The sequence below is a fragment of the Neolamprologus multifasciatus genome, chromosome 17 (assembly GCF_963576455.1).
Source record: "Neolamprologus multifasciatus chromosome 17, fNeoMul1.2, whole genome shotgun sequence".
NCBI lineage: Eukaryota > Metazoa > Chordata > Actinopteri > Cichliformes > Cichlidae > Neolamprologus > Neolamprologus multifasciatus.
In genome coordinates, this window is record NC_140455.1 from 12,674,669 (window position 1) to 12,690,320 (window position 15,652).

Here is a 15,652-nt window from a genome sequence, read left to right on the forward strand (position 1 = left end):
GGCTTCTTATCAATCAATCAATCATGTCTCAAAAGCCACAATCAGTTTGTTTACATTTAGCATGTATCATTATTGACTATGTGCATCTTGTTATATTGGCTATTTTCATTCATCCTAAACTGGTTCCTTGAGCATGAAAATGGGCTTCTGTGGCTGGACCAGATCTGAACTCGAAAGAACACCTTTGTGCTTTTGGGGTGTGGTAGGAATGGAGAATCACAGCATTTGCAGCTGTAAAACTTCAGAAATGATTCTACCCAGCATTAATATGGTCATTCAAAACTTCTCGTTGGAAACCTACCCGGTGAGTATGGGTATGGAAGTGTCTGTGTACCTGTCTGCATGCGGGAGGGGGCTGCCCGATGACACTGAACACATGGAGCCAAAGATCCTCTGACAGGAAGCAGGAACGTCTGATCTGAATATCTCTCCCTCTGTGGAGCTACTGCCGTGGTTCATGCTGTCCAGGAAACTCCGGGAATCTGACAAAAAAAAAAGGAATACAAAATGAAGTAACTGCTATTCTACTGTGTTTAGTGTCCAAAACAAAATAAAAAACATACCAGGGTTCGACATAGTTCCAGAAACTAGCCCACAAAATCACTGCTAACTGGTAAGGTCAAACTTGTGGTTTTTCTTGGTTGACTATCGATAATGTGAATTAGCAATTGCTCAGTACTGCTGGGATGGACTATCACGTTGGATTGCTAAATGGCCAGACTATCACAGAAAATGAGGAAAACATAACAGGCCCACATGGCTTCTGTTTTTAATTAAGTTGCTACATAAAAGAGCTAAACATAAAGGATACATGACTGATATTTCAGTAGTGCTGACTTTACCAAACTGACCATTATTTAAGCTTTGTTTAAGAAAAAATTCTGTGTAACCATCGGGACTAACATTCAGTTAAAACTCAAATCGCACGTATAGAAGAGAAATAGTGAGAGGTTATCGGAGCCAGTCTGCCAAGAAAGTACATTTCTGTGAATTGACAGTGTGTGTGTGTCTGTGTGTGTGTTTCAGGAGGGATGGGGGTCACTCCAAACATCCATGCTGGGCATTCTGATCATGCAGTGTGTCATTCAGCAAACATGAGGGCAGGCTTCCTCAGACTGCAGACAGGACTGTGAACTACGATGAGTCACCGTGAAAATAGTCAGTCACTATAAAGAGCTCCTTGTTTGGCTGGCTGGCTGCCCCCCCCCTCCCCCTCCCCCTTCCTCTCTTCCGCTCGTTCTCTCCATTCAAGTACTGGTAGATGGAGGCATTTTGACTGAGCTTTGTTTGTGATCATACTGGACAAGCGGCATCATCTCAAGTGGATTATATAATCCTACATGCTGACAGTGAGTTAATGAATTCAAAGAATTTGTTACAAATAAGGCCCAGTGTGTAAAGTACACCGTGTGTGTGTGTGTAACAGAATAAACTGTGCAATAGTTTAAAGAGTAAAACTTAAAGTTAACTAGCTTACATTTTCTCTGTCCTTAAATTCCTAAGGTAACCTAAAAAACAATATCAACTCTCTGTGTGACAAGTCCTTAGTTATTATTAACTAACCGTGTCTGGATTCTGGTGCATATAAACAAAAAAATAAAACAAACAAAAAGCATAGTGGTATAAAGGAACATTTCAAAATTAAATCCAGGAGTAATATAGCAAATAATGAGCGTATTTTTCATCAGCCACTAGTAAAATGCTATGGCTTCTTGCCATGATGCTATGAATTTCCCACAGCTTAATGTTCACATACATTTTTACAGTGCCAACACTCTGTATGGCATAACAAATGTCCTCAAGTTTAAATGTAAGGTGTCAATATAATGGCAGCTGCTGTGGTAATGACTCATTTCAAACATATCAAAAAGTTTCTTTTGTATGCTTTAAACTATAAACTGGTGCCACTTGAATTGGCACTTCTCTGGTCAGGTGGTGACTGAATTTCTAAGCGCATCTGACAAATAACAACATTTGAATAGAAGCTAGGTACAGCTACTTGTGCTTCTGCTAAAATGGCTTCCTTTTTTTACAGAGTTTTGAAAGACTTTTGTTTGTGTTGCAGAGTGACTTTTACAGAGTCATATCTGAATGTTTATTCATCACAGCTATTTGTCTGCAGGTCTTAGAGAAAACAAATGGGTTCTTGCATATGCAAAGATGCTATTTTTATGTTACAAGGAAAAGTGCATCACAGTCCAGAAAATATACTAATAAAAGTTAAAGATAAAAATAGTTCATGCAAAAAAAAATAGATTAGTGTTATAATATCATTACTTATTGCAAAAACAATAAACCACTGTGTTGGTGTCGTTGTCTCTTACAGGGAACACACACAAACTGAAGGGAGAGCAGCAGCCATTCCCACAGTCACTGTCTATATTCCTCTCTGGGGATGATTCCAGGAATGCAGCCAATTCTCATCTCCCCACCGTTCCCACGGTCGATTATCTTCACCATGATTTTTCACATCTGTGGCTCATCGCGCCTCATCCCAGCACGTTTGCTTAATTACAGAACAGTCATACGTGTGGCAACACCAGCTGACCCCAACCTGACCTCTGACCTTAGATTCTGCTCTGTGACTGAATCCACAGACTGCTATTACACCTTTCACTGGCAGTAGCTATGCTACACAGTATCCATAGCTACACACTTTCAGGCAGGTACAAATTAAAGATGAAAAAACCCTGTGCCACGTATGAAAATAGAAAACTGATTTTTCTTGCAATATATTTCTTTACAAGTTTCTTATAAGACTGCATTGCAAAACAGGACATGTATTTTTAAGAGCATATATATAGAGACCAACTGTATTATTCTATTAAATGGTAAATGGCCTGTATTTGTATAGCGCTTTACTAGTCCCTAAGGACCCCAAAGCGCTTTACACAACCAGTCATCCACATTTTATGTGAATGGTGAAGTTAACAAACAAAACCACCGCTATTGGTCTGACACTAACCCACATTGGATGGATCCCTCCAAGACTGTTGGAACAACAAAAGTGATGGTTTGGTGTGGTATATGGGGTACAACGATAGTGGGTCCATTCTTCATCAATGGAAACCTCAAGGCCACTGGATATTTGAAATTGCTACATGATGATGTGTTTCCCTCCTTATGCACTGAAGCTGGCACGTTCCGAGTTTTTCCAGCAAGATGGTGCACCACCACATTATGGGTGCCAGGTCCGAGCATTCCTAGATGAACAGTTTCCTGGAAAGTGGATTGGTCGTCGTGGGTCAGTTGAATGGCCCCAAGGTCTCCCGATCTGACCCCCTTACACTTTTATCTTTGGGGTCATCTGAAGGCAATTGTCTATGGTGTGAAGATACGAGATGTGCAGCACCTGAAACTACAGATACTGGATGCCTGTGCTGGCATTTCTCCTGCGGTGTTGCTATCAGTGTGTGAAGAGTGGGAGAAGAGGGTTGCATTGACAATCCAACACAATGGGCAGCACATTGAACACATTTTATAAGTGGTCAAAAACTTGTAAATAACTCATGAAAGAATGAAGCTACGTTGAAACCAAGCACACCATTGTTTTTCTTGTGACATTACCAATAAGCATCACATGGCCCTCTTCCTATTGAAAAAACAAAAGTTGTATCCAAGATGGCCGACTTCTAAATGGCCACCATGGTCACGACCCATCTTGAGGAGTTTGCCCCCTCACATATACTAATGTGCCACAAACAGGACTTTAACTTTCCCATGTTATTACGGTGTATCCATATAAATGGCCCACCCTGTACAATGAATCTTGCCAGTCTAAAGAAGCTTGGAAGAAGGTAAAGCAGAAAGAAAAGTAACTCCAGGAAAGAGCAGCTGAAAGGAATTATGTGTGAAACATCTGTCCACTGAATTTTGATAGACAGCTTTCATCCAAGTCCAGGAAGATCACAGCTATCATCCAAATAAAGGCAGACATAGACATACAATAGAAAAAAAATGTATAAATTAATGGACTGATTGTTGCCAATGAAGTCTAGAGTCAAAGATACTCCACAACAAACTAAATGGACAGTGTAACCATCCAGGTTTGCCAGATACTATACACTCTGGTGGTTTAAGTAAAATGATAATAATTTGATGCTCAAAAAAAAAAAGAAAAAAATCTGTTGGCATGTAAGACATCAACTTATGTTAATAGTGTGGATTAAAAGAAGAAGATGATGTTTTGGGAAGGATAGTCATCTCTTCATTGGAAACAGAAAAAGCAACAAAATCTTTGTCAAATCCAAACTGCTGAGCCAACCTCCACTCTCAGCAACCTGTGGTTCACACTGTTTCCGCTCACAGTAAACAAGAGTCATTACTATCAATGGCAGCTAGAAGTCTCAGTTATTTGCTGGAACTAATGATTTAATCAGATTCCTTGTGTCATCCATACTCATGTTCAGGTGAAAAATGGTCTTTTGCTAATTTGCTAAATACATCAATCAATCAATAATCAAGTATACTTCTGACTAAAATCACCATTCAATAACGCTAGACTCTTGTTAACTACCATACAGTGCACATATTATTAGACCACCACCCAGTTTACGGTTTATACCACAGCTTCCCTAAATGAACTGTACTGGTAATTACCAAAACAAATTCCAAATTTACAGTTTTACAACATAGGAAAAAAAACATAAAGTACATTATTTTTTTTTGATTAAGATGGTAAAATACAGAAAAAATAGTTTTAGTCTTTGAATGTTGTGCTTTATTAAAAAGAAGTCAGGAAACATGTAACTTCTAGCTGCTTAAAGTTTTGCGTGAAAAAAATGTTTCTGTTCCTAAAACAGTAGCTCAAGATACCAGAGTTATATTGGTGGGTCCATCACTTTGGTCCAGACCAAAAGAGCTCAAGTTTTCACATGACATTTTCTGTTTCAGTTCCTTCCCTGTTGCAGTGTAAATTTGTTCATTTCATCACTTTCAGCTCTTATTGTGATATGCTAAACTTGGTTAGTAACCAATTGAGTTGCTGAACAAACTATGCATTGAAACTTTAGGATGATTTTTTTTCCTTTAGCGTTTTCCTGTGCACTGTTTTGCTCTCACTTGAACAAAGCCTCTTCAGTTTACCATTAAACCATGCAAAACCTTTTCCAAATGGCACAAGCCCACGTGGGCACAACTGCCAGGCACCTCCACCCCTCCACACACACACACACACACACACACACACACACACACACACACACACACACACACACACACACACACACACACACACACACTTTTCTGATCACAGTGAGTGATGGTTAGGTGGCTCAGACTGTGAATGCGTGTACTGTATACCTTCTTGCTTAGAACAAATATGAATCCTATTCAATAAAATAAGACCTGATCTGGAGATTATATTATCCTCAGACTGCAGAGCCTGCTGAATAAATTAGGAAAGATACAGCGGGCTAATGTTTTATCTGACAAAGAAGAACTTTGTGTAGTGCATTATTAGCAGAGAAGGCTGAGCCTACGCACATACATAAACACAAGGATGCATGCAGCTCTGCTGGAGAAACGGCATGCTGACCACAGGAATGCAGAGTGCAAGTATTCAATACACACACACACACAGACTTAGGCTGGCACGTCTGGAGTTTCACAGTATGTTACAGTACAGCTGTTCACTGGGATCACAGACTGCAGCTTCTCAGAGAAACAATGGGGGAGGAAGACACCTGCTGCTACCCATATACCCAGTGAGACTATGTGTTATGAAGAAATAATAATGTCAAAAATAGTTTAGCTTAAGTAAGGTTCTTGTTCATTCCGGTGAATTTAAAAGTTAAGCCCTGACAGCAGAAACCTTAATTTTAATGAGAACAAGTCAAACCCCGAGTTGAAGCTTAATTTCTATATATAAATCTGCCAACGTGAGTTTTTGGATGATTTAAGTATTGGTTTCCTGTTTATAAACAACTCCAATTCTGAGTGTGCAACAGGAAGGCTGAAAATATGCTGCGGTCCTAGAGATGGACTTTTTCTGTGCGTACACAGCATTTCTCAAACTTTTTGCCTGTTTGATCGATACCTGACAGCATGCAGTCGAATTTTGACGATAAATAGCAAAATACTTACAATCACTTAAAAGACAAAATGAAATCTGCATTTGTTTAGAAATCAACAGCAAATCTATTAAATAAGTTTAAAGTAACATTAGCATATGTAAGTACCAAACTTCTTGTAATTTACCAAAAATATTTACAGACTAGATACAATGGATGGTATATATGTGCAAAAACTACAGCAATTTTTAAAGCATATTGAACAAAGCACATGAATCACAATTTCCATCTGCAAACTGATGATGTTTAGGTTGGGGGAATAAAAACTGCTGGTGCTAATTCTCCGGTTGAGGAGTATTCGTTCATTACAGAAGAAGGAACAACAATTACTACATCTCTAACAAGACGTCTGTCCTCTAAAAGAAAGGCAGAAGGCATGATGGAAATATCTTTTCAGCTAGTTTAATATATTTCTGTGAAGAATCTCCACACACATTAGATGTATTTTAAGTCACTTTTTGCTAAGTTGGCTCTTGTTATGTTTTGCTTTTTATCTAAAAGCCAAATTTCAGTATATAGTTTCATATACTCTCATTGGGAGAAATTGGTTGCTGTGCTAAAAACCTGCTAATGTTTGCTTCTGGTGCTAACAGATTCTAATGGTTGCGTAGAATTTTTCATGTTTGTTGCCAAACACTCACTAACTACTAGACGAGCAGCAGTAGCACTTGGGAAATGTAGAAGATTTGCCTTCAAGTTAAAAGTTAGCTAATGGGCTTCAAAAGATACTACTTTTACTTTGAAACCAAACAGTGTCAATTTGCTGTTCGTTTTGCAGTTTTCACTACAGATCAGTGTTTGTAGACAAGTCAGTTTCTTCCCTTCAAATGACAACCACAGCAATGTGCCAGCAACCAATGCGATCCACAACCAATTCATCTGGCACATGTAAAACATTTGCTTCTGTTTTTCTTTCTTGATTTTCTAAACTGAATACAATTATGATTAAGTCTCCTTACTGTATGGGCAATTTAGCCAGGACCTAACCATCAATGAAGATGATAAGCTGCCAAAAGTATCTCCACAAACAACTTTAAACAAATTTAGCCCATTTTTCTGCAGTCGGATCAACTGTTTGTCTGAGTCTGGGGAGAGAAGGGCATGCAGCTTTCTCTTTGGTATCACCTGGCCCTAAATCAGAATGCAATCAGCTTCTGATTTAGGGCCAGGTAAGGCCTTACTTGGAAAAAAAAACTCAATCAATTTGAGTTTCTGCGGTGTCTTCCTTCCTCCTCCTCCTCCACCCATTCAGCTATTCAGAAACTTAGTGTCCAAGTTGTGGGGAGGACAAACTAGTAGGAGGTTGTATGTGAAACAGATTCCTTTGCTCTCTGTTAGTGTTCAGACTGGCAATTTTATCAACTTAGTAAAATGGCAAAGGAGAGGGAGTGAAGAATAACAACACTGGAAATAAAGTCCAGTAATCAAGACTGTGTTTGAAGGGACTAGACCATCGCTCGGGCTTTTATTCAAGAATTGTCATGATGACAATGATTTTATGGACCACAGTCAGATTCAGTGCTATGGTTTCACTCATAATATAATGACATAACTATGCAAATCAATCATCACATGCTCATGCTATTCAGTTTTAGCTCCCTCAAGATGAAGAGGAATATCAGTATTCTTCATGTATCAGTAAAGCATGTAAACAACCCAGATATTTGATCAGTTCAAGTGAAATTCCTCAAACTTGACCCGTCTGGAGAAGTAATCATGTTTTTTTTCCTCCTGGTATTGGATCCACACATGTTGGAGCCTTTCTAACACCGTGGAGACATGTATGATGCTAACTAAAAAGCAACTTGTCAATTTATTTTTTCTGTCTCAAATCACTGTAGGTCAAATAGACATGTTGATAAGTCTAATACAGCCATTCATTCAGTTTAATTCAAATTAAATTCAAATTAATTTAAAACAACAAGTAAATAAAATGCTGCACTTTTTTTTAACCTGTCTGTGTGGAAATAATGGTTATAGCAAAATAATGAATACAAAATAACTGGATGTAAGTCCTCTTCTGTAAGCATTTCTGCTGCTCCATAAGTCTATATCATTGTTTAGTTCTTCTGAGAGGTAAACCTTACCCTGTTTAAATCTGGCCATAAACTCCACCCTTGTGCAAAGATCATGTCATATGGACTGCCTACAGATTCCATACTTCCTGCTTTGTCATATGGTTCCAAAGTGCAGATGTACTAAAAATGATTGCATCATCAGCATTTGCATGCTAGACAATGTATGCTCTGGTAAGTCTCACATAACCAGAGCTTTAACACGGACCAGTTGTTGATTAATGATTGGAGGAACAAAATCCTTGTTTCGGTTTTTCCATCTTGGTGCCTGCGTCCTGAACAGGCCCTCTGTCTGCTCTGTTGTCAAAAGTTTCCATCTTGTGGTTTGATTTTCTCCATCTTTGCCCTTGCTTTCCTGCGCCACAGCAAAAGTCAAACATCTGCACAGTGTCTCTGAACAGCCTTTGTCAATAAATTTGTCCCATAGGGAAATGGAGCTTTTTTTTTAAACTTCTCTAAATTCTGAACCTGTTATTGACACTGTGCAGCTACTTATGCTAACAACAACTATCTGCAGATTCCTTGATATTTTTGCCTAGTCCTGTTCTGTCTTCCTCCCTTCAGCCCCAACTGGTTGCAGCAAGTGGTCGCTTTGGTGTTAGCTCACAGGGTTTTCTGTTTCCTCTGTATTGTTGTCCAGTCTTTACCTTACTGTATAAAATGCTTTGATGTAACTGTTTTTGTGATTTGGTGCTATGTAAATACAACTGAACTGAAAATTTAAAAAACAAACAAAAAACTTAGTGATAGTGATAGTGCTTAATTGTAGTGTGCAGTATGGTAATAAACAAAAACAAAAAGAAAATCCTTCAATTGCTCTACTTTAACCATAGTACTTAATTCTTACTACTTAATAGTGTCAAATTCTTTAGTGAATACACCTTTTTGATGATTATTAAGAATTAATTAACTGAAAATAGCTACTTGTTATAGTTATTAGTATTTGAAAAAGCTACTACACAGTAAAAGGGCTAAAGTCAGAATACTTGGCCATTTGAGGGCAGCAAAAACATATTCTGAATGCAACATTGAGGAAACATCATGACACATCCATTTCACCATAACACTCAACCATTTCTGTGGCCGTGGCTTTTATTTCGGCATGTCATGCAAGAGACTTTTGTAAGTTGCCAGTGGTAACAAAAAGAAAAGAACCCACCTCCCAAGCAGTGCACAAATGTTCCATGCGACATAGTTTTGGCAATGATGTCTGGATACTGGAGGAGACGGATTTCAAAACCTGAGACTGCTGCAGTCGTTGGAAAAGACACTGTGCCAAAAACTTTGAAACCACTTCTTTCACTTTTATCCTGACTACAGGGCACTGTTGACATCATGCCAACAATTACCAATGCATCAACCATAACAGCATCATAACAATCGTCATAGAGAGATGACTCTGTTTATTTGTTAGTTTGTAGCTGTTCTTTCTCTGTGGTGTTGAGTTTTCATGTTTCTATTGAGACATTTCGTGCTTTTGGTATTTTACTCTTGTCTGCAGTTTAAAGCAATTTAACATTTTGTAATGGAATTACACCTGTTCTTTGCCTACGCCTGACAGACTATCTCTCTTTACCCATAAATGTTGGACTGTTTTCATTAACCACAGGTGGGTAACAAAATAAAGGGAAAACAGTGACCCTTTTGACCCCTATTATTTAGGGATCTGGTCATCATGCTGTTGGGGGCAGTTTCCTGTCTATCCTGAAGGGACAAGTGAACCAAAACTGCACTACAAATCAACCCAGTGTTGTTCTGAGGGATCACCTTTATTCTGTGCCCAAGGTAGTGCTCTCTTTTACGATATACAATGCCCCCTGTTCATATAGGAACAAAGACTCACTGAAAATCCAAATCATGTGAATGATGTGAAATCCAAATCATGTGAATCATAAAACTGGATCTCAACCCAGTTGATTGCCTATGGGAGACTGTGAACCACTGTGTTTGGAAAAACTCTATACCAGTAAAATGATGGATCACTTCTCTACGGAGATGTGGAAAATCCAAGTCAAGACACACTGAAGCTGTTCTGGAGGCATATGATACACTCAAGACCTGAACTCTTACCACCATAAAGAAGTACCCTCAATGATCAGTTTTGACACCTCTGTATACATAAATAAAGATTTTGTTTGATGATAATTAGAATATTTTTTTCTAGGATAGCTGCATAGGCAGAGATCCCCCTCACTAACTTCTGATGTAAACTCAGTCAAATTTTTCTATAAGCTGGCCTTAAATATGGCAAAGAAACCACCCATTTCATAAAAGGGTTACTCCTAGTAGGCTTTCAAGGGGTGATTTTGATAACGAAGCAGGTGATTTTCTTTTAATGTGCCACTCTTCTCTAGTTATGTCTGTGCCTAACTTTCCTTCACTGTTGCAAAGCAGGTAGACGGGTTATTTCCACCGCACTGAAGAAGTCCTGGTGACCGGTTTTGTAAATTTGTATCTCATTTCCTTAAGCTTTTCATATATTTTTGCTTATCAAATGTCCAGAAATAGCAGTAAAATGCATCAAATTCAAAGGATGTGCCATTTTGTAATTTCATTTATCCAGTATTATAAAAATATCAAAAAGACCAGCTGTACTTACTCCAAGTTCAAAACCTGACTTCAACACTTAGAAATTAAAACCAAGACAAAGATTGTTCCTGGAGGAAAAATAAAAATTGCTGAAGTTTACTTGTGGCTTATTTTGTTGAGTGTGACATCCCGGGGGAATGCTGGGAGCAATAAGCACCCCCCAAAAAATGAAAATCTTCAAAGACTTTCCAGGTCAACCCAGGTCAGTAGGGCAGAAAAAAGGGGGAAACGGGGCCTCCTTCGGTTAACCACCAATACATCAGCCTCCATGACTGCACAACACAGGCCATAATAGCCTTTAAAGGGATGACATCATGAACACGGCAATGGAACAAACCACCTCACCATCCCACCAAGTGTGAGATGTCAGACGGGCTGCACGCTAAATCGTTTTTTCATGCACAAAAAGAGACAGAATGTGGGGTTTTTAAGGAGGGATGGGGGTGGCTGAAAAAGGAAAAATTCCAGGAAGTGTTGGCAAATACCAGAGACCTGGATTAGAGAGAAGAGAGGGGAAGTGTTTCTCTGCATGTGCGCCTCCTTAAAAATTCCGTGAGGGACTGAGGGAGAGATAACATTTCATAAACAAGAGACAGAATATAAGGAAAACTGAGAAAATAAAAATAAAGAACACAAGGAAACCTGTTAAAAGCTCACCGGTGTATCATGACTGTAGGTGGTTGCAGCCGGTGTGTACGCACACTTGTGAGCAAAACTATTCAATCATACACAATCATTCAGGCTTTCTGGCATCTGTGTGTGTGCGCGTACATACCAAGAGATGCAGTCATGACGGTGACACTCTCAGAAGTTGTCCCCCTGTTTGTAGGTTTCCTGTTTACCCCCAAACTTCCAGGATCTCCCCTTCCTGTTCCAAAAACCTCTATCTCTTTCTACTACGCTCTGCCTCCCTGTGTGAATGAAAGCCTCCCTGTGACCAAGAATCTCCTCCTCCTCTCTCTCTCCCTTTTTTCACTTCTGTATGCAACAAAGCAATGTGAACTCAACTCACTGGAGGTTTCTTGTGTGTGTGTGTGTGTGTGTGTGTTCAGGGGCTGGATAGTTTCGCTGCCATGCCCAATTCCTTTCGTATCCCAGATGGAAAAATGAGCTCCCCTGTTTGTTCCTGGCGTGTTTCTGACTCCGCACAACTTCTGGGTTTGTATGAAGGGAGGGACAGAAAAGAGAGGGAGGAAGAAAGAAGAGGTAGGGAATCCCCCCCCGCTCTCCCAACCCCCCACTCCCTCCCTCTTACTGACCACTGAGCATTGTTCCAGCTCAGCTACTGTGAGCACTTTCCCCCAATCAGAGTGGATACCAGAGGGGTCAGAGGTCACTTGTGGCCTTTTATGGACCATAGAGAGAGAGGAGGAGGTGGTGGGGTTTGAAGACTTTCTATGAGCTCTCTGTCAGGGCATGTGTGTCCACTCCCACCATCTGCTCACTACAAATGCAAAGGAAAAGGCATGCAGACACACTGACAGTGTCTCCTGCCATGTGTCTAATCTTAGCACCTCGTAAATTACACCATAAAGCTCCTGATGAATTGAATTGTGTTTACTTTTGCTTGAAATGAAGCATGCGCTGCATGCCTGGTTTTGACAGGAAATGAGATGGAATGGATTTTAGTTTTATCTCTATTGTTTGTTTTTTCTTTTTCCTTCTTTATTTGTAAAATGCATGCTAGCTTTACTGCTCAATTTGCTATACACTGGTGTAACATTTACAGGGATGAAGTTGACTTGAATTGCTGACTTCAATTATTCATCTACACACGCCTTAAAAAGCATCAAAAAGAGTTATCGAGTGTTGCATTAGCTCAGGCATGCATAGTCACTCAAGCTCAGCCTGCAAGCCACTTTGAAACCCACCTCCAGCTGCTTTTTGGTGTTAATGATTTCATCTTTGTCATGTCTCTTATCAGTGATGACTGCTCTGTTCTGTAATGGGATCTTGCTGTTGCTCTGCATGTGGAAGAATGTGGAGTTTTATGGCCAAATATAAATTACTTCAAATGAGAAAACAGTCTTCTTTGACTATCAGACTCCAAGCTGAGATGCACTGGGACACCCCAAGTGTGACAAACTAAGCAAAGTACTTTAGTTGCTTTGTATATCCATCTTGTATATAATCATAACTTCTATGAGACACATGTGTAATGAGTGAAATTATCACATTATTCATTATGCAAGCTATTTTGCATGACACAGTGCATACTACAGCCTGTCAATCACTCTCAAAGCAAAGGCAACTTTCAGTCTTTTGTTGACACCTGGATCATTATACTGCATGTCTACACAATGACAGTTGAAATATTTAGCTAAAGACCCTTTAGCTCACTCCTATTCACTAAGCAAAACAAAAAGCAACCATTTGAAGAGGTCGTGCTCCCCTCTGTGCTATACCCTCTGACTTTCTCCTGACCTTTCACCCTTGAGGTTCAGAAAGTCAAGTGTCTATCTGAGCAAACCATCTGACTATGTTAAACCTCAGCTCGTAACTACATCTACATTCCTTGGCTAAAGCCTGCTTCCGCTGGCTGAGACCTTCTGTATATATATCAGTGTTTATTTTGATTCATCCAAAAGTACACACAGAAATTATCATTACATAACACTTGAATTTGAGCTTGCCATCACGAGGATATGAAAGTACACAAGTGCAGAAACCACAGCAGAGTTCATCTTTAGGTTGATGATTGCCTGGTACTGTAATGTTGGTTTCCCAAAGGCTCAGATGTGAGTCCGCTGTCCATTTTAAAAATCTTAGTGTTGTTACTCAACAGCCTTAAAGCATATAGCATGTGTGGGGTATCTCTGTTTTGGTAAGAAATCTCTGTAGGCACTCATATAGTAGCATATACGCAATGCATTGACTGGTTAAAACACTTTTTATAACGACATCCCATATGTTATATGCAATGTTTGAATAATTACCACCTAACTCTGAAATCAACCCTAGTTCTATCATGTGTTTTACCCTACTATCATTTCTGGGTATGGTCCCCAACTTTATAGTTTTGGTTCAGCTTTATGATGCAGCAGCTCTTCTCTTTTGGCTATTTAGCTTTAAGAAAGAAACAATATGTTGTTTTCTGCTTTATATTATACTTTTAGATTTGGCTTTTGTGCTATTAGGGTGCTAGTAATTGCATTAAGTGTAACTGGCAAATTCTGTGACTGCTTTACCTTTTTTTTTTACATTTCTTGTCTTTTCTTTATTAGGAAATGAGAAACACTATAGTTAGATCATGTTTATGGTTAGGTAAGACTTTCAAATTCATATTCTGGTTTATTATCTGTCTAACTCTATATTGCCTATGTGTTGCTGCTTTTTTATCTTTGCATACTTTTGCTCAAGTGCTAACTGCCCTCTAACTCCAGAGATATCGAATGAGTAATAGCATCTCACTAAACTCTTGGCAAAGAAGCAAAAGACGATTCCCCCTAATTTCTATTTATTTAAATAAAAAGAACTTTCACATGTTAGTTTAATAGACTCAGTTTTCCTTTTAGACTCAAAATAGAGTAGTCTTTAAAAAAGTCTAGCAAATTCACTGGAATATTAAAATGTACACTATAATTCTACGAGCTTCATAAAAATACCAGCACATATGACACACCAGGATCTGTTGTGAATACCTTGGTAGTCGTAACTGGAGCGTTAGTGTGTCTGACTGGGTGCGCCGTTGTTTTTTAGCTGCCTGATGCTGTCCACAGCAGTAGCCTCAGGTTTTTCAAATATTTCAAATGAGGTACGTCATTGTTTTGTCCAGACAAGGCAAACTGTTTCCCAGACTGCAGTTTAATTTTAATATGGGTAACAGGAAACTGTTGTCTGATCCCCGAGCGAAAGATATTTGGTGTTGTTTGTTAATTCATCCATGCAGTAAAGAAAAAAAAAAGCATTTTTTTACATAACTGATGATTACTCTTTCAGCAGCTATTACTCCATCCTGCTGCCGCTCTGCTTTGAAAAACGTGTTTACAATAAACAGGCAGACCCGCTGTTTGAAAGCTCAAACTAATCTGCCTGCCATACAATGCAAAATGCCACCATAAATATCACTTTAATTACTATCTCTATAATAGGATATCACCATTGCAACCAGTGTTCCAAACCACCTCTGGCATTGCCATCAGCACAAGAACTGTGCACCAGGATCTTCACAGCATAGTTTTGAATAGCACAGCAACTCCTGTACATATAATGTGCGGTTGGCCTTGAGACAACATCACCATGTTGCCTTAGTATGATTAAATGCTCATTTTTGCTGATTTCTGACAGCACAATAAATTCCTCCAGCAGCTATGTGGTACACACCTCCTCAAGCAGGATGTCCCAACAACAAAAGACCCTCCCCTCTCCCCCTGTCCCCTCCCAGAACAGGACATGAGTGGACATCCTGCCAGCAGTGGTCTCTTCCTCTGTTACCGAGAAACTATTATTAGCGGATATCCAGCATCAGCTGTCCTGCATGACAAGATATCGAAATCCTTTTGGTTTAAATAATATAAAGACATAGATGAAAATAATGAAGACAAAGGTCTAGAAATCAGCCATATATCTACCCTGACCACACACAAATGACCAAAAACAAAAGCCATGCCCACATATGCAGCTAATAGCAACAAAGCATAGGCTAGGTATGTGTATGAGTGTGTGTTTTTGGTATCCTATGCCAGAAGGACATTCCAGCCAACTCTTGAACCCTGACCAACAGCAATCAGGAGCTCAAGTGTTTGGATTGAGTGCTTTTGTCAGTAACACACTCATCTATGTTTTTGGTCTCTCACACACTCCTGGCAATATGTACCTTGTGTCAAGCTGTGTTGGTCAAACTGCCTGCCTGTCCTGAGCTGGGAAAACTCTGAGAAATGTTTCACTGGAAAGAGAAGGAGAACACTGATAAGACTT

The 15,652-nt window shown here is 39.4% G+C and overlaps 1 protein-coding gene across 3 annotated transcripts in view; it reads right to left on the bottom strand.

The window, feature by feature from the left end:
• Positions 1-15,652, bottom strand: part of LOC146499029 (tensin-3-like) — a 51,647-nt gene that overhangs the window by 9,741 nt on the left and 26,254 nt on the right. For 2 of the 3 annotated variants that reach the window (XM_085137123.1, XM_085137126.1), the window contains 2 exons: positions 15,552-15,620; positions 335-482 (listed from right to left, as the gene is read on the bottom strand). In XM_085137123.1, coding sequence (XP_084993249.1) covers positions 335-482; positions 15,552-15,620 — 217 coding nt within the window. The remainder of the gene's footprint in view (positions 1-334; positions 483-15,551; positions 15,621-15,652) is intronic. The other variant, XM_085137125.1, reaches the window with a different exon arrangement.